This window comes from Anoplopoma fimbria, chromosome 22 (genome assembly GCF_027596085.1).
Source record: "Anoplopoma fimbria isolate UVic2021 breed Golden Eagle Sablefish chromosome 22, Afim_UVic_2022, whole genome shotgun sequence".
In the NCBI taxonomy this organism is placed as follows: domain Eukaryota; kingdom Metazoa; phylum Chordata; class Actinopteri; order Perciformes; family Anoplopomatidae; genus Anoplopoma; species Anoplopoma fimbria.
The window spans coordinates 10,099,030-10,118,015 of record NC_072470.1 but is presented as its reverse complement, the minus strand read 5'-3'; the positions used below and the strand labels follow the sequence as shown (position 1 = coordinate 10,118,015).

Sequence of the window (18,986 nt, the reverse complement as noted above, 5' to 3'; positions counted from 1 at the left end):
ATCAGAAAGATTCCTTTCCCATGATTATTCATTAAATGTACAACCACGGTATTTTTCTCTCTCCTAACTATTGTTACTTACTCAATGACTTATCTAATACTGCTTTGTTGCTCTATGAATCATCATTGGTAGGTGTATGTAGTACTCTATAGGGTTTGTTTCTGAATGCAAGTGAGCTTTCCATTTTAATACAGTGTATCATTTACTATTCACCCTCTTTGAGTGGGTCATTAAGTATTCTGATACCTTTCCTTGTCCACTTAGCCCAATACATTGTCTTTTTACCTATTTTTACTTTTGGGATGCACCATATGGATGCATATCTTTGGTTATTATTTTTTTGTATGTACTTCTTGCCAACTACCTTTGATCTGTTTATCTTTATAATTCCCGTCCTCAACCACTCCAGGAAATAAACAGCTTTGAATACAGGCCTTTACATTGTGCTCTTAAACATACAGTATCCAATTTGCTAAGCTTAATATGGACATGTATGCTCACTGAGGAGCACAATGAGCACTATCTATCTTGGATCTATAATGCATCTCTACGGACAGTAGTACTGCAGCCCAACATCAAATGGGCTTACGTTTAATTCCGACTATAATGAGAGGCATACAAGCACCCGTACATGTCTGAAAGGGATAAATACTGAGGCTGGGAAAATGGAGGGAAGAAAAACATTTTTGTTTAGAGCCAGCGTACATGCACATGAACAACCACTCTGCACACCCAGCCAGTCAGTGAGCCAGCCTGCCAGCCAGCAAGCTAGCAAGCTAACAAAGCAGAGGAGTGCGTGGGTTGTCATCCCTATGTTTCTGTAGCTCCACAACCATAAATTAAACCCCTGGGAGAGACCGAGAACCGAATAGGGGAGGTATAAAGAGTGGGTGAGAGAGGAAGAGGGAAAAAAGGTAGAGAGAAAGAGGGAGAGCAACAGAGCGAGTAAGAGAGTCAGAAATGACGACAGGAAGGGAAGGAGAAAAAGAGCGAAGGCTATAGACCCAGCGGAGGCCTCATAGACTGAACAAGAGAAGGAGTGGGAGGCAGCAGCCCTCCCTTCCCCTCCCCTCCATCCACCCTGCCAACTGTGCAGCGCTGAAGGCTTTCATCATCTCTGATTTTTGGTGGGGTGATTTTCCGATTCGAGATGCATAGCATCAGCGAGTGTGGATATTGTGGAGATCACACAGACTGAGACGGATCATTTGTAAGGCTTGTGAGTTCCACAATAGTTTGGGGTGTAGAGAGCAGCTAAAACAATTCTGGGTGAAATGAGGGAAAACTGTCAAAAAATCACTGCAAGAACACTAGTTCCCTTGGACTTATGTTCCTCCTTCTGATGCATTTTTAAATAGAAAGGGTCACATCATACATGTAAGGGCACGACGTCAGCTGTCAGTTGAAGTGTTATAGATTGAGACGGTAATTGCTCACACACATGCACGGACACACACAAAGTTCTTACCTTGCCCCTGTGCAGAAGGCCTCCCACACAGGGAGTGTTTTGGTATTGTTAGAGAAGATGCAGTCATCCATCATCCAGCCATCAAGGGAGAGACAGTGACAGGTTATAGATTGGCTTGCTTCTCTCTCTCTCTCTCTCTCTCTCTCTCTCTCTCCCTTTTTTATTTATTTATTTTCTCTTGGGAGAGGACATGGGACAGAAGATATGCTCCACGGTAATCAGCACCCAACCTGCTGTCCATCTCGGGGAATATTGCAGCGAGCATCCACATTGAGTCAGCCCTGAAGTGCTGCCCCTCACAGATTTTTTTCTTTCATTTTCAAGATTGTAGCATCTGGGACTTTAAAACAATTGGCTCATTGTGTACTGTATGCTGCAATAACATCATTTCTGGTCTTGAAATCACAAGATAAGTCTTCTTTGCCGATACATTTTAGAGTTAAGAGTTTCAACAAGTGTCATTTATTTGAACTAAATTAAGTTGGCGATGGACAATTCTCATTAAGGTCAACCTGAAATTTAGTTTATATGACCATATTGTACCAGAAAACCTCCCAGCATGCACCAGGGTAACAGACTTATGGACATAAATCAGATTTTATGTGAATTATTGCATTATGACATTGTCTCCTACATTTGTTTCCACAATTCAATTTTTGTCATGAAATCAGTTATTAAAAATAAGTTGTTAGACCTGATAGTGGTTGTGTGTCCAAAACCCTCGACTATTATAACTTCAAATTACAGTACTATTAATTTTCAGGCCAGAGCTTGCGTAGCATAGTACAGTAAGTAAGTAGTATAAGATTTAGTCAAGCTAAACTACAAAAATGTCAGTTTCTTGATTCATATCCTTTTTCCCTGTTAGGTGTTCTAACACTGCAAAATCAATACATTTCATGATTTAGATTTTAAAAAAAAGAACTTTAAAACATTAATTTTGATGAAGACCACAAGATGCTGTTGAAAGCTTTTTTAGTGTGTATTAACCTCAGTTTTTCCTTATGTAGATAACCCATCCAGGTAAAGATCACTTTTTAAAGTAAATGGGGAGGAAAGGAATTTACATCGCAAGGTCTGGGACATTACATTACATTACATTACAGTCATTTAGCAGACGCTTTTATCCAAAGCGACTTACAATCAGTAGTATATTACATATCATTCACCCATTCACACACTGATGACAGGCTACCATGCAAGGTGCCACCATCAGACTCTAACTAACATTCATACAACATCCAGTCCACACCGATGGCAAGCCTTCAGGAGCAACTTGGGGTTAAGTGTCTTGCCCAAGGACACATCGACTGCCGAAGCCGGGTATCGAACCACCGACCCTCTGATTGGAGAACTACCCTGCTCTCCACTACGCCACAGTCGCCAAAATAGTCTCAACCAGAAACAAAAACACCTTTTTTTTAAATATCAAATCTGTTTGATTCCATACGTTTCTCACAGAGGAATTCACTTAACTCAGTCTTAGATGTATTCCAACCTAGCAGATGCTCCCTGTGCCTCCTAGATGATATTGCTTCCCACTTCCTGCCACCGCAGTGTTGGAATAAAAATATAGGGGCAACGCCGGAATGATATACAGTATGAAGTGCTTTGAAAATCAACTGTAGATTGGTTTATTTTAACCTTGCTCTCTCTCCCTATCATTCTCCCCATTCCCCGTCCTCCATCAATGCATGCAATCAGCTCCCTCCCCCACCAACCTCACCACCCCCACCGCCCTCACCCCCCACCGCCTACCCTCCAGCCCTATTCTGTGTCTCACTCAGAACTGGCAACAGCTATTCCCACGGGCCTTCTCCTATTGCTCGTATTTGTTAAACACAATCACTGGCTGGCTCAGCTCACCAGACCGCTAACCACAGCTCCTGTAAGACATGACAGAACTTCATCAACACTGTAAATGGAGAACAGACAAACGTGAGAATAAGATATTGTAGTTTGTTATTCGAATTATATGAATAAAGGGAAAATCCGCTCTTTTTTTTAATGTAATAAGCCAAGAAAAAACATGTTTTATAGGCGAAAATATCATCATGCCTTGTTTTTTCTCAATACCGTGCCCTTTTTGATTGCAGTTTCATGCTAAATATAGCCATGCCATACATCAAAAGTGCCTCCCACTCTCCCTCCACACTGAGCATTTTCAGCACCACATTTGGCACTAACCATACCACCTTGCAAATACCTACAAAAAAAATAAAGAAGAAGAAAAAGAAAAAGAAGAAGCTGACCAGGGGGCGGAATGCAACATCAAACATTAAAAATTGGCTCTCTCAAAGTCACCAGCCTTTAAATGCGGTTTCCTTCCCACTGCTGGCGTCTGATGATATGAGTCACAAGTGGCGTCTCATCCCTTAGCGGAGTTGTTTTAACACTACTGCCTTGTAGCTATTGCCTTCCCGAACTAAGAATGACTCAAAACAAGGGAGAGGTTGATAGGGAGAAGAGGGACAAAGTGTTTTTGTCAGTTTTGTCATACAGATAGAAAAACAATCTCCATCTGCACAACAAATATAAAAAGTATTTGAAAAGATGATGTTTTGATGTTAGAAGTATGCACAGCCTCAACTGAGCTCCCTGGCCTTGTGTCTTTCAAACCCGTAAAAACCTCACTTTTATAATTTCATAAATAGTGCATGTGTCTGTCTAAAAAAAGGATGTATTATTATCTTTGATTCTGTAAAGTGTACCTTTTGATAGCTTAGTGCCTGTTGCCTGTAAACAGTAATATCCTTCCACTGTGCTCATGTTAACTACATTTTGAAATTACAGCATTGGTTTGATACAGTATAATTTTTTCCCTTTTTTTTTTTTTTTGCTCTCTTTTAAATCAAGTGGATTTATCCGCAGCAGAGCCACGTCCCAAAACCCACTAATTTTGACCTGCCACCTCTTTGCTGGCTGAAATTCCAGTGCATCAAACACAAAGCAGGATAAAACCTCATAATCTGCTTGTAGACCGCTGCACTACTGCGCTCACCAACGTTCACGCATGTGGTCATGCATGTGTGCCCGTGTGCATGTTTGTTGTGCTCATAGACGAGGCAGCGGCTCCAGTGTTTTTTGTACGAGAGCGGGCTGGAATGCCAAGGGCATCTGTTGACCCAGCTGGCATTTGCTGAGCGGTAGTACGCCAGGTTAAGGACAACATTTATCCAGCATGCAATGGTATTTGTGTATTGTGTATTGTGTGTTGTGTGTGTGTGTGTGTGTGTGTGTGTGTGTGTGTGTGTGTGTGTGTGTGTGTGTGTGTGTGTGTGTGTGTGTGTGTGTGTGTGTGTGTGTGTGTGTGTGTGTGTGTGTGTGTGTGTGTGTGTGTGTGTGTGTGTGTGTGTGTGTGTGTGTGTGATTTCATGTCAAGGGTAACATTTCTAGCATGTCTGTTGATTCTGGTAGGGAACATTTAAAAATAATAATTGTCTGTCAAATGTTATTGAACAGCCAAAAAGGTCAAAAAAGCAGCCAGAAATAGCCATGAAATGAATTCCACAACACCAAACATTGGATTAATTGGCAGTAACATTTTCCGAAACAATAGCTCAGTTTCTCATCACCTGGTTTGCTGCAACAAACCTTTATTCCCTTATCTCCTATACATGAGCACAATACGGGTGCTTCATAGCCTAAGGTGCCAAGCAGCAACTCAACATTCTCTCTAAAACTAAATATAAGAACGACAGCGAGAGAGAAAGAAGGTGCTCTTGTTTTGAAAAAAGAAAAGAAAATCCTTCAGGCAATAAGAAGATGGGAAAGCAGAACTTTTCTTGGAAAGCAGTGGAAGCAACCAGAGGAAGCAAAGTCTTGTCACACATTTCTCTCATACATACACACACAAAAAAAAAATAGTTACCTATAACAAAGAGAAATGAAGACACATATGGAGAGCTTAGCAATGTCAGTGGTTGTTTTTTTCTCTCTCTCTCTCTCTCTCTCTTTTTTTTGTGGACTTATGATGATGATGATGATGATGATGACGATGATGATGGGGCTGATGATGTGTTTGTTGCGAGCTGCCACAACCTGTCAGGCTAAATAGAGTAGGTGTAAAGGAAGTCAATTCCTCCCCCAACCCTGTCCTCAAGAGCCTATCGATTTGCCAGTCGCCAAAGAGTGACAAAGGAGTGAAAAATCAAAACATTCCCGTCCAAATGGCGCGCTGTGATTCCGAGGGAGGGCAAACAATGTAGTAGGAGGAAAAAATTAAATAAAAGAAGGATGACTTTTTTTCCGTGGCAACTTTGCACAAACAGTTTGTCTTTTCCTGCAGAAAAATCCACTTTCAATAGAAGTTTTCATTCACTATTCTGTTTCTAAAGTACCGTTTAAACGCAATTGCAGCGTCAGCAGCACTATCTCTATGATTGCTCATAAACATGTTCATATAGCTGTCATGTCATGGCTGAAAATATTTGCAATCAAGATCTAATTGGATCACCTGTTTTGTTGCACAGTTGGACATATAGTCGAGATGAAATTAAGCCTTTTAGATCGCATGCACACTCATGTTGTGCACCTATTTAACAATATGTATTCTTTGTATTTTTACATCAGGATCCAAGCATATTTTCTGCCTGTAGAACAAAAGAGGATGTGTGCTTACGTAAGCCAGTACCAACCAATTTCAACCAATAAGATGGTGACATCATCCGTCAATCTGCAACTTTTAACAACAAGGGAGTTCTGTGTGGAACCACAGTCCTCTGTAGCTCCGCATTGCGCCATTTTTTTATATAATAATTTTATATAAATCCCTCTTGTAGCTGTACACCAAACAGTGTTTCATTTTTAAAGGGGATATGTCACCGTATACAAGCTAAAGACGCTTACTTCTGTTTCCCTGAGACTTTAACAACTTGTGTGCGAGAGTCTCCTGTAGACCAGGCATTAAGCCCATAATGCTGTGCACATATGGACACTGGTCAACATATGTCACACATAGTTTACGCTTAGCATTAACATATCAAAGCCTGCCGTGTGCCTGCTCAACGGTAGTGAAGATCCCTCTACTCAGTATGTGGCAATGCAAATGCGCTTCATCTTTCATGTTTTCACTCTGCTTCGGGTTGATATTTCTTTAAAATGGAGTTCAAAGCTCCAAGGAGCTGAAGCCACCGAGCATGCAAATCTGAAGAGAAGGAAAAGTGAAGTGTGTGTGGTATCTTGTTTTGGAAATTATGCATTTAGGTGTCTAGTAAGATTAATCAGGCTCACTGTAATTACCATGTCTGAAAGGTTATTCCAAGATACTTCATTATACTCCTTTAGGAAAACAAATGACTCATTAAAACAAAGGCAAAGTGGTATCCTTGAAATGACATCGCTTTGGTATCCTCCATGTCTGTCAAGTGTAATTGCGCTACTTTGCAATTCATGAAACTTGGAATAAGTTCAGACAGGAAACAGCTATGTGCACGGACCCATTTAAAATAATGACTGTCATCCCTCCAATCAAATTGGCCGCAAACATTGCTGAGAATTCCAAGCCAACAAACTTCAACAACATTTAGTTAGATATCAGTTTATAAAAAGAGCTTGGTTTTCTTTTTTTAATGATGTTTTATCATCTTTCATATCTAGTTTGATCCCTCATTGGCAAAAGTTTCTAATCAATGCCGATATTTGCTGTACCATTAGCATGTATCCCTATCATCAGGGTGTATATTGTTTTCATTTTGATCAGAAGAAAATGTGGCACCAAATCAAATTCCTATCTGCTATGTTAAAATAGCAATAAAGTATTGAATCTTGACACCTCTGAGACACATATATGTACAACAGGACTGCCTTCATCATGTAACTTTCCTTATATCTGAACAAAGAAGGATCTCTGGTGACTTACAACCTTAATGCATTGCATCCTGGGAATATATATATATATATATATGGCGCACATTATTTCAATCGGAACAAACTGCCATGACATGAAACGGCGTCGATGGCGTCTTTTAACACTTGCTATATGTGCTAAGTTTTCTTCCACCAAGTGCTCTTATGTGAGGATTAGAAGAATCCTTAAGTGTCTTGGTTACCAGAGTTTGCATATCCTACTACGTGGAAATGATGTCCAAGAGAAACGACAGTGCCTGGAGGATGCTTCAGCACGGGCTCAAGCTTTCCAATCCACAAATTGACACTTGAGAGCATCATTGTATACCATCAAGCACCTTAATGCCACCTCTCCTTCAAGAGGAGAGCCCTAAATGTACAAATATACTCATGTATAAAGGGCAGCTCTATATATTGGTCCGGAGGAACTCTTACTGAGCGCCCGGTGCGCCAAACTCCCCTTGGCCCAGTTACAAGCTGTTCTCTGACCAGCCAGATAATTGTAAAAAAGCATTGAGGCCAGGTTTCCTTGGGTTCAGCCTTGGTGTCAAGCCGTAGAGTATGTGTGTGACCATACATCCAACCACTTACACGTGCAGTGTGTCTTTTGTAAAAGTTGGTCTGTTAGGCTGTTAGACAGTCCAGTGGAGCTTCCTTCCCCTGAGCAAATCTCCACATCCTCACTTTATGACTGCAAACAAACTCCATTTTGAATTGCGGCGGTTGTAGCTCCCATTTGAGCGGTGTAATCAGATCAGGTGGAGCCACACAAAGCCCGGAACGCCAGTGAAGGATAGGGAACCTGCGTGGCCACTAAATGAAATCAATGAGATAATCAATATGTGGGGGCTGGAAGAAGAGGATTACCAAGAGCTGGAGGAAACACTCTGTAGGCCATTCACTCATCTTGATTAAAGGCCCTGCTTGGTGGTTTGACGTGGGCCAGTGTGCAGTGGGTTGACACCAAATCGCGGTCAATTATGAGTTTAGATCATTTTAATTACTCTGGATGTTTGCTCTTTATAATGTCTAGCAGACGTGGGAAAATTAGTAATTTTTTAGATATTTGAACTCCTTGTGTTTTGATTGACTTATTCGCTGGAGCTGCTCTGTAAAGTACGATCATTTTACTTCAGACAACTTATATCATGTATTGCTGCTTTGCTGCAAGCCAGGCTGTGCTCTAAAGCTATATCCTACTCCAGCCTTTGTTAAGTTGTCATGAAGCCAAATAAACAACAATAAGACAGATTAGCCTCTCTAACAATGACTTACAGTGATTGTATTGAAAAAGTACAACAGGCAAAACTGCAGCCAGCACTAACACATTTTGAACCGCTAAAGATTTCCCTTTGTGGATGTAATTATACGACAGACGTGTTTTAAGATATGTATGCATATTGAAAGGTATATTAACAAGCACAATGATTACACAAGCTAATGCCTGCTGTGTTTCCTGTCATGTAAACACTCCAGCGCATTCAAGCTTCTGACGAACTCAGTCAGTGGGGCTGATTCCAAGCCCAGCATTAAAGACCAGATGGTTTTCCATACAGTAACTATTGTACCTCACAAAGACCAAATAAAACCCAACCACTGAGACTTATAGGCCAAGTGCTTTGCATAGGATGGTCTAATAATAACATCTAGGAGCAACACCAAGAATCCCCAGGGATAAGGCCAGATAATCACTACTGCACACAACCATGGGCTAGAACCAGCAGAAAGGGTTGCAGCGGCTGCAGAGTTTGGAAGTGCAGGACTACTGGCAACTCTTAAGTGTAACACATGGGACTTTCATCAAAGCTAACTTCAAAGGCTAATGCCCATGCTGAAAAGCTTTTAGGGATTTTTACAAAACCTAAACAAGAGCAGAAGCACTGAATCTGACCCTAGGGAGTCCGATGAAAGCTAGCCACTGACGCTTTAGCGCTAATTAAAGGGGAAGACTGGTGTTTTGGATTGATTTTCCCATCACCATGCACCATCTATTTGTAGCTCTGGACTGTAATGGATATGAGACTTCTCAAGCAAGATATGAATATGCTGAAGGACAGATTGTGCAATTTTCAATGTGACTTTTTTTTTTTTTTTTCCAATGCTACCTAGCTCAATTTAGGATATTGCGGCCCAACCTTGCTTGTATAAAATGTTCTAATAGAGGAAAATTGCACTCTCAACAACATTTAGAGTACTTCCTCCCAGACTACGGTCACAGTCTGAAACACATGGTCAACATTGTAATTTGAAAAAAAAAAAAAAAAAATATTTTGTTAAGTTCAGGCAACAAGACTGCTTGGTTAGGTTTGGTTAAAAAATACAAAAAAGCAATGGTTTTTCTTAAAATAACTGCAAAACTGAAACAAAACAAAAATGCAACAAGTACTTGGTTATGTTTAGGCAATAAAACCCATACATCACCCGAACTCATTTTCGAGTCATTGAAGCTTATTTGTGATCACTTCAAACATTATACATAAAAAATAATTTTCCCTTGAAATGTAGTTTAAAATGCAGTTTGGAAGGTAGTTTTAAGGGGACATAGTTATATGGCCAGTTCTTAAAGTGGCAAAAAACGAACAAATACAATAAAAATAAAAAAAACAATGCAGATGTGCCTGAGGTAGCACAAAAACAAGACATAAGGTTAGTAGTGGGTGTTCAAGTTGTAATGGGAATTCCAACTGATGACTAACCAGCCGGACCAGCCACAGCCACAACACTTTTTGTTTTGTTTTTGCAGATAAGTGACCCTGAAGCTAAGAAAGCCCAGCTTCCAAATACAGAACATAAACTATTTCCCATACCCTCTGGATTAAACCAAAGCAGGACCATTGAGACTTACACCAAAGCTGAGTGTACGAGGTGTGCAGATGATGTTATCCCTGCTAGAAGTGTTGCATCAACTGCCAGCTCCTCGGGGGCACTATCACACAAACTACGGCAGGCCTGCTGGGCCACAGCAGTGTTGGAATGCTGTGTGCCCAGCGTGCAAAAGAGGCTTCTCCTCTCCGCTGTGATTCTAACAGCTATTATCCATCGCATTAATGAATGGGCCCTACTGTTAGACACAGAGTCACGCGGAACTACAGCACAGGAACACCTGATGGAAACCAATCTCTAATGGATTCAAACACAGGAAATGTAATGTTTTGAAGATCTATTATCTGATATAATTGAAAGTATAACTGCTGCACAACTTATGGCATTTGTTGTTTTTCCATTAAATGTAAAATATGTTATATAACAGCAGCAGTATTAAACCCATAGCAGTATGACAATGCATTCATGTTCAATACAATTTTGACTTCTTATACACCAGTTTGAATTATTGTGAAATATTTTGGATCCTCAGACGCCAGCCATCTTGAATTGTGGGTTAACATACCCCAAAAAGTAAATGATAAATTCACATTCCTGTTGTAGTGTCGGGCATTTTATGATAATACAGCCAGCACTGCAGTCTAAATGTGTCATTTTCTCTCCAGGGTACCAAGGAACTTGCATCCAAGAATCATGATACAAGAGTCCAAAAATAATAGGATATGAAGATATGATAATGAAATACAATGTAAAAAAAAAAAAAATGCCACTACAGTGCACAGTTACTAAATAACATAACATTTACCTTATTTTGAAAAAGTGTTTCACATTGAAGAAGAAAGACATAAGGCATACTAATTATAAGTCTAAACCCTTCAGAATGCAAAGCATGAACAGGTGATAAATCAAACCTGTCACATGTCTCAATACAGCAACTCAGTCAAATCCAATGAAAATTCCTAAAGGCAAGCATTGTTGTTTTACTCAAACTCAACCACACTTTATTTAACAAAATAGAAGCAGGTCAAATATCGCAAAGCATATAAATGTAACTTTGAAACACAGCGTTTGAAAATTATGACAAATCATCAGTGGCCTGTGGCACAGAAATACTCCATAGAAGAGACACGTAGTTACCCCAAAACCCCAGCCACCACCACCACCACCCATTGTGATTGGACAGAAAAGCAGGGGGTACGGGAGTTGAGGGGGGAAGCAAGGTGAGTGGACAGAAAATGCAGGGAGGTGATGATGATGATGATGAGTGTTTGTCACAGATCTGCTGAGATGTTAGTCCCCAAGGTCAAACTGCGCATGGTTACACGGTGGTAATGGGAAGAGGGAGCGGTGACAGCGGGGGGGAAGTAAGGGCGAATACACACACACACATGCAAATTGTCACGCAACTGCTCTCTCTCTCGCTCTCTCTCTCACTCTCTCACTTCCATTTGTCCTCACACAAACACGCACGTGTGGGGCAGGCAGACAAAGAAAGCAGGGGGAGTGATTCAGCACCATGGACAGCACTCATCTGTATACTGGGGGAGATACTGCAGGCCTACTAGCTGGGGGAGGAGGGGGGAGGGTCAGGGGGAGTTAGCGGGGTGTAAGCCCATCTCACATCAACTCTGTACACTCTCCTCATGGCCATGGCATTTTTAGGATTGTTGCCAAATTCTGCTGAAATCTTGTCTAAATTAGGCATCTTAGAGAAAATCAATTGGCAAAGTCAAACAATGTCACCAGCACTGGAATATTATATTATAATTACAAATAAATGAAAATAGAAAAAGAAAATTGCACATACTTACATCTGTTTTAGAAACTGCAGAGAAGTTAAATAATTGAGAATTTGCTGAATACTAGAACCCCAACAGTTTAATTAAATTATTTTTAGTTGTTTTGTTGTTTTTTTTCTCTTCCAAATCCACGCTCAGTTTAAGCAGTATAGGCTAAGCAGCAGACCCCACAGCTGAGCTGTGCAAAACAGCTATTCAGTCATGGCATCGTTTTCATGAGCCCACAAAAACCATGCAACCCCCGAGAAGACTATTTCAAGTTCAAAATGCTGAATTGAAAAAGGCATCTTGCATTATCAAATACCCTCTGCGTTTGTGTGCGTGTGTGTGCGCGCCTTTTTTTAAAATCCCATCTCAGTGAAGAAGACACACTCCTGTGTCACTATGGACCGGGCCACATGCTGAGTTCTCTCCATAGCATTGTTCCCAGTCTGTTAGAAAGCAAGGACCTCTCTCTCCCTCCCTCCCCCCTCCCCCTTGTCCCCAACCCCCCTGTCCCAAAACAGCCGGTTTTAAGCACATGTTGTAGTAAATACAGTGAGTTTCAGTTCTCTTATTTGGACAAGATTAGATGGCTTTACAAAAGCTCACAATAGGATGAAGGTGAATCATAGCCATAAGCTTTTCATGTGGAGGAATACTTCTTTTTCTCACATTAAAAAAGCATTCTATTCTATATCAGTCTACCTGCGCTGTTTACATAAATCGAATTATACCTACATAGCTCAATTGAAAACACTTCTTTGCTCAGTTGTTGAAAAAATATGATGGTAGAAACCCCCCATTTAAATGACTTTGTTGTTATTTTTTTTTTTGTTTTCCTCTCACCCAAAGCAGGCTATATTCATTGACACACAAAACCACAGAACTGTTATTTTAGCTACATTAACTTTGCAGCATAAGCATCTGAGTGACGTTAATTGGTCATGCTCATCTGCATGTCTGAATATCTGAAAGTCAACAATTGGCACACCATAAAATAACACAGTTTACATTCATAAAGGAGATGATGACTGCGCAGACATGGATTTAATCTGCACCATCTAGTACGGTATAAATAACCCCAATATTTATCGACAATCAAATGATAACAAACAGAAAATAACATGCACTGACAGCTTCACTTCCATCACTCCTTTCCGATAGTCATCATTATCCCTTTTTGATTTTTTTTTTTTCTGTTCTCTTTTCTCCAAACAAGTTTTAAAACAACAAATACAAATCCTAACTGCAGGTTCACAAAAAATAGAGAAATGGCACTTTGTAATAGTCATATATAATTCTTAATATCTATATATTGTCGTCATATTGATATAACATGAAAGGGTCGAGTTTGCTTCTTTGTTGGTTATGGTGGTTATGGTTCCTCGCCGTCGTGTGTGTGTTGAAACCATGCGAAATATCATCATGCAGATTATGATACATCGGTCCGAGTATTTACATTTACATTCATGCGTTCGTGCACCATTCCTTGGGTCCTCGGTCTCTCTCTCTCTCTCTCTCTTTCTCTCTTTCTCTCTTTCTTTCTCTCTCTCACACACACACGCCCTCTCCCCTCGCTCCTTCTTTCTCCCTCTTTTCTGTCTCATACAGATCCGTAGTCCGATTGCGGCAAATAGCAGAACTGGGAGGAGGAGGGAGGGAGGGAGGGGGTTTTATTCAGCCAGGGGGGCTTGGCATATACATATATTACAGAGTGGGGCCTGTGCAGCAGCAGACTGACTTACTTGGTTCAACTGGAGCAAAACAAGACATAAACAAGTCTGTGTTCGCCTCCGACGAACAAAAGCGGGTGATTTATGGCCGTTTCAGTCATTTATGTGCGTCAGTCTGTCTGTGTGACTGTTTTTTTGTAATCCAGTCTGGTGTAGGCTTATTGTACTTTGACCACAGCCGGGTCCCTTTACGCATCGTTTGTCGTGGAGAGGTGCGTGCTGCAGTCGAAGCCCCGGTGCGCGCCCCCGTCTGCGTGATAAGGCCCGCTGTGCCAGTAGGACGAGTCACACACTGTCTGCAAGGAATTGATCTCCGAGGCGGACGAGTTCCCCTCCCTCCTCTTTGACCGCTTCCGATTGCGCAAGATAAACACGAGCATCCCCACCACGGTGAAAGCGGACGTGACGAACACCAGCAGCAACCCGGGGACGAGCACCGAGATGGAGACCCTGTTCGGCTCCAAGAAGGAGTTCGAGCGCGTCCCCGAGTCCAGGGTGAAAGTGCTGTTTTTGGACAGCGGGGTGGGGGAGACCTTGTCGTAGAGTTTGGGGCACATGAGGTCGTTCCGGACGTGGCGGAAATCTCGTTTCCAAAACTCTTCGGGGGACTCGCACTTGAGATCGCTCACGATCACGTCGGCCCCGAGTTTCTCCGTCCACTGCTTGAAGGGCACGATGTTGCACGAGCAATCCCACGGGTTCCCGTGCAAATCGATCTGTATGATTGAACTGAGCTGGTCTAGCACTCCAACCACGGGCAGGTGGGGGAAATAATTATTATGCAGACTGATTTTGGATAGAGAAATCCCAAGGAAAGCATCCACGGGTAAAGATTTGAGCAGGTTGTTGTTGAGGAACAGGACCCTCAGGTTCGGCATGGGGCTGAACGCACCTGCCACTATCAGCTGGATGTCGTTGTATTCCAAACTGAGATATTCCAGATTCACAAGGCCCACGAACATCTCTGCTATCAGCGTATCCAGATAGTTCTTATCCATGTACAGCCATCTGAGCTCGCTCTGGTTCTGGAAAGTGCTGTTGTCAATCATCTTGATGTTGTTCCCGCCCAGATCGAGCAGGTTGAGGCTGGAGTAGCCGAGCAGATGGTTCTTTTTCACCGCGTGTATGTTGTTGTCTCTCATGTTCAACTCGTGAGCGGCCAGGGGCTTGGGTTTGAGGTTGGATAAGCTCTCGATCTTTTTACCCTCGCAGTTGACCCCCAGCCCCTGTCTGGAGCCGACCAGCTTGCAGTTGCACGGCTGCGGGCACGTCACGTTGTGCAGCTGCTGCTCCCTGTCCCCGTTCACACCTGTCAGCACAGGAGTGGGCCTGGTCTTCAGCTGCCAGTTCTCACGAGATTTGGAGCGGCTCTTGGGCCCGTGGCCGCCAGGCGTCGGGGGCCCGCTGGTGTCTCTGCTGGGCTTGTAAGGCGTGGGACGCGGGTCACGGGCCGCGGTCTCGGCGGCCTCCTCCTGGGTGGGAGGGGCCACCAGGCTGGTGTCCACGCCGCCGCTCTGTGAAGGACACATCTCCGCCTCTGACGTCTCGTTCAAGTCGCTCCCTTGCAGCCGGGTGGGAGCCTCGCATACCACCCTCCCGATCAGCGCGTTATGCGGTATGTTCTCCAGCCATTCCTTCAGAGAAACCAGCTCGCAGTTACAGTCCCACGGGTTGTCCTCCAGCAGAACCTCCGCAATGCCCGGTATCTGTTCAAGGATCCCCTCATAAGGCAACGTTTTGATTCGGTTCCCACGCAGGTCGAGATGCGTAATGGGCACATGTTGAAACACGTTTACATGTAGCGCACTGATGAGGTTGTCGTTAAGTATTAACACTTCAAGTTTATTAAGGTCCCTGAAAACGGCGGGGTCAATATCCCTCAGTAGATTGAAATCAGCTTGGAGATATTCCAAGTCGTCCAACCCCAGAAATGTACTCTTCCTGAATGATCGTATCTTATTGTTATTGATGTGCAGCCTCTTCACCAGCTGCAGTCCCAGGAAGGCGCCGGGCACAATGTCGTGCAAGCCATTGTTTTCCAAATGCAGGCTCACAGCATTGTAAAAGTTGGCGAACTCGTTGGGGAATAGCCTGGACAGAGAATTCCCGTGCAACAGCAAGTGGTAAAACTGCGAGCTCGGGCCAGTCAAATGCTGCAGAGTGGTGAAGCTCCTTTTTTCGCAGTCTATGTGCAGATCTCCCTCCACCTCGTTGCAGGAGCATATCTGCTCCTTACAGACGTCCCTTGTAACATTCCCACTAGCAACACAAAGAGCCGCATTCAGCAGAACAATCCAAAGCAGCATTTTTTCAACGTGGACAATTCATTCCCGGTTTCAAGACATACGAGCTGTGAATTCAGTCCACGTCAATCAGAAAGAAAAAAAAAAAACCCCGGGATATAGACATTTAGGGGGAAGATAAGGCAGTCTTTTTATAACGGATCCATGCTGCATCTAACCTGCACTTGTGTCCAGACTTCCAGCTTGAAAACGACCACATAAACGATCTCTTTCACATCGACTGAATCCTCGGAGCCTCCGCGTGTTTGTGATGAAAATCAAAAACAGCAAGCGACAGTAGAGTCCAACACATCTTTTTTTTTTTTTTTTTTTTGGGGGCAGCAGCTTTCAGTTGGTTTAAGACTGACCTTGGCTGGAAAGAAATGAACAAATCCGTGCCTTTTCCTCCTCCGGTCGTGCTGCGTGTTGCGGCGTCGGGAGCTGTCCCCTCTCCCCTGGTGCTGAATTCACACCCTGCGCTGGAGCTGTCGAGGCGATCCCACCGCTGCGAAACACCCGCATCCCCCCTCGCATCCTTCGGCGTCTTGCCTCGATCGTTTCCCCCACCTTTTTTTTTTTTTTTTTTTTTTTTTGTGTGGCGATCTGGGAATCACACAAAGAGGAACGCGGAGACGGTGTTCATCCTGGTGCGGTGCTCTAAGAATAATCTGACACCCTCTACTGAGCTGTAATGGCAAATCCGTCGACTGACTGAGGGAATGCTGAGAAGAGAGAGCAGCAAAAAAAAAAAAAAAAAAAAAAATCAATCCGCATATAAGGGCGAGATTTTTGTTTGTTTGTTGAAATCACACTTATATATAGCGTTCGATGTTTAGGTTATTTCCCTTCCAGAGGCGCAAAAAAAAGAGGTCTCAGCCAACAAACCAGGCTCCAACTGTGAAATCGTGTTTTTACTCTTAAAGCTCGCGGCTCCATGGTGAAAGTGTCCAAGTCGGCATCGTCGCAAACACTGGTGAGATTTCACATTAGGGTCGTGATATCTCAGTTCACTGGCTTGAATCTCCCCCACCGTTCTTAAAGGATAAACGGCATTACTTTAGCGGATCTCCCTCAATATGTGAGCCTCCACTGTTACAGCCTTGACTTTCGCCCCTTGCTTTGGAAACACTGTTGAATGCGGTAAAAAAAACAAAAAAAAAAACAATAATCCGCTACAGGCATGCCTCACTCCGGCAAAAAAACAGTTGACTATACAACAAACGATGCGTCAGTGTGGCACCCTATATGCGCATGTGTGCGTGACGTTTTTTTTTTTTTTTTTTTTTTTTTTTTTACCCAATATAAAAATTGCAAAAATAGATCTACAACTGTAAGAAAACAATGACAATGGAAGTGGTTTGAACACAATCTCATCTCTTATTGATTTGTATTATACTATTGTTTTAAGAGTATTACATCAGCTGAAGCATAGGAGAGTTGAGGTAGTTATACCCCCCTCCTCCTCCTCCTCCTCCTCCTCCTTCTGCAGTGCTCAGTTGGAATTAAGAGCAGGGCAGAAAATGGGATGCTAAGTTAAATATGCTCTCTCTCTCTCTCTCTCTCTCTCTCTCTCTGACATCATTTTATTTTTCGCAGAGAGGAAACAACACAAAAGTGCAATAAGAGACCAATGTAGGGGAGTCGGGAGATTCCAGCAAAGCATCAGCAGCGCTTGCAATAAGCAAAACATCATTAGGACCACCTACATATGGCTGTAAAGCATTCCCATTATGGTCCATTGACTGGCTATGATTTCTCCCTGCCCGCCTGCCTGCCTGTCTATCTGTCTGCTTGTCTGCAGTTTTTTGCTGTTGCTTGTCAACCAGTCTGCCTACCTGTTGGCCTTTTTGCTTGTTTTCTCTTACTGTCTTTTTTTTCTTATCTGCATCTGTCTTATTTGTCAGATCACTTTGTATATCGAGGAGTGTTATTAGATAGTTTTAAAGGAAGCACACACTGGATATTTACATGGTCTACATGACATGTGACATATCATACAAGTCAAGGGCTAAAGGCACAATAACAATATGTGGAGGAATGTAACCGAGTAGTTTTACTCAAGTGCTGTACTGAGGTACAGTTTTGAGGTACCTATACTTTACTTGCATATTTATAATTCATGCTACTATGAAATTATTTGGTGTAGTAGTTAAGAGGGACATGTTGTACATTTTACTCCACTTCATTTATCTTACAGCTTAGTCAAATCAGATTATTCATACACTATATATCAACAAAAAAAAAATCTGTTTTATTAGTAAAGATTAAGCTACCCAGCAGTATATAAAATAAGTAAAATGTATTCATTTAAATAAAAAATGGCTCTACTTTTACCAGCTTTAAAGTCAAACTGATGCTTACACATTAATGCATGAATAATTATAATCCAGCTATATAATATATGTTGCAATGGTTATGCTGCATAATGAGTACTTTTACTTTTGGTACTTTCAATACACTTTGCTGCTAAATGTGTTTCTATTCAAGTGTAAGTACACTATTATCAAGACTAGTTCTACATTGTAGTATTGTTACTTTTACTTAATTAAAGACGTGAGTGAATAGGTCTTCCACCACTTAGAATAATAGAGCTTAATGTATGGAATAATGGCATGTGGCTCACCAACATGATGCGACGCAGGTACTGTTATGTTGCACTAGTGTGATGCAGGACCAGGTCTGGTGTTTTTTTAAAGGTACAAAGTATATTAACATAAGACCAATTCTTAAGCTAGTTTGAGACACATCCCTAGATGGGTCTTTATGTGTTGTGCTGTTTTCTGTGCTGTGAAGTAGAAGAAGGTTCTGCTCGATTGATTTTCCTCTCTTTTAAAAAATAATAATTTCATTGTAATTCTGACGGTATTAAAGGAGTGCAATGCTTAATCAGTGGCAAACTCTTTTAACATATTTAGTTTTTATTGAAGCTGCTTGTGGCCAAGAAGTCAAACAATAAACTTACATGTGTGCAGGCAATGAGCTCCATGTAAAAACAAAATGTGAATGAGTGTGGATGTGAAACCTATGGTTAAATTGTTTAGATATGAGGTGT

General features: G+C 42.2%; 1 protein-coding gene across 1 annotated transcript; it reads right to left on the bottom strand.

The window, feature by feature from the left end:
• Positions 1–13,840: 13,840 nt before the first annotated feature.
• Positions 13,841–15,958, bottom strand: LOC129111952 (SLIT and NTRK-like protein 1). Its single transcript, XM_054624116.1, has one exon. The coding sequence runs from the start codon at positions 15,956–15,958 to the stop codon at positions 13,841–13,843; it is 2,118 nt and encodes a 705-aa protein (XP_054480091.1).
• Positions 15,959–18,986: the final 3,028 nt, after the last annotated feature.

Bases quoted from the DNA above. Each gene is read 5' to 3' on its own strand.
- LOC129111952 (XM_054624116.1), bottom strand. From the start codon at position 15,958: ATGCTGCTTTGGATTGTTCTGCTGAATGCGGCTCTTTGTGTTGCTAGT.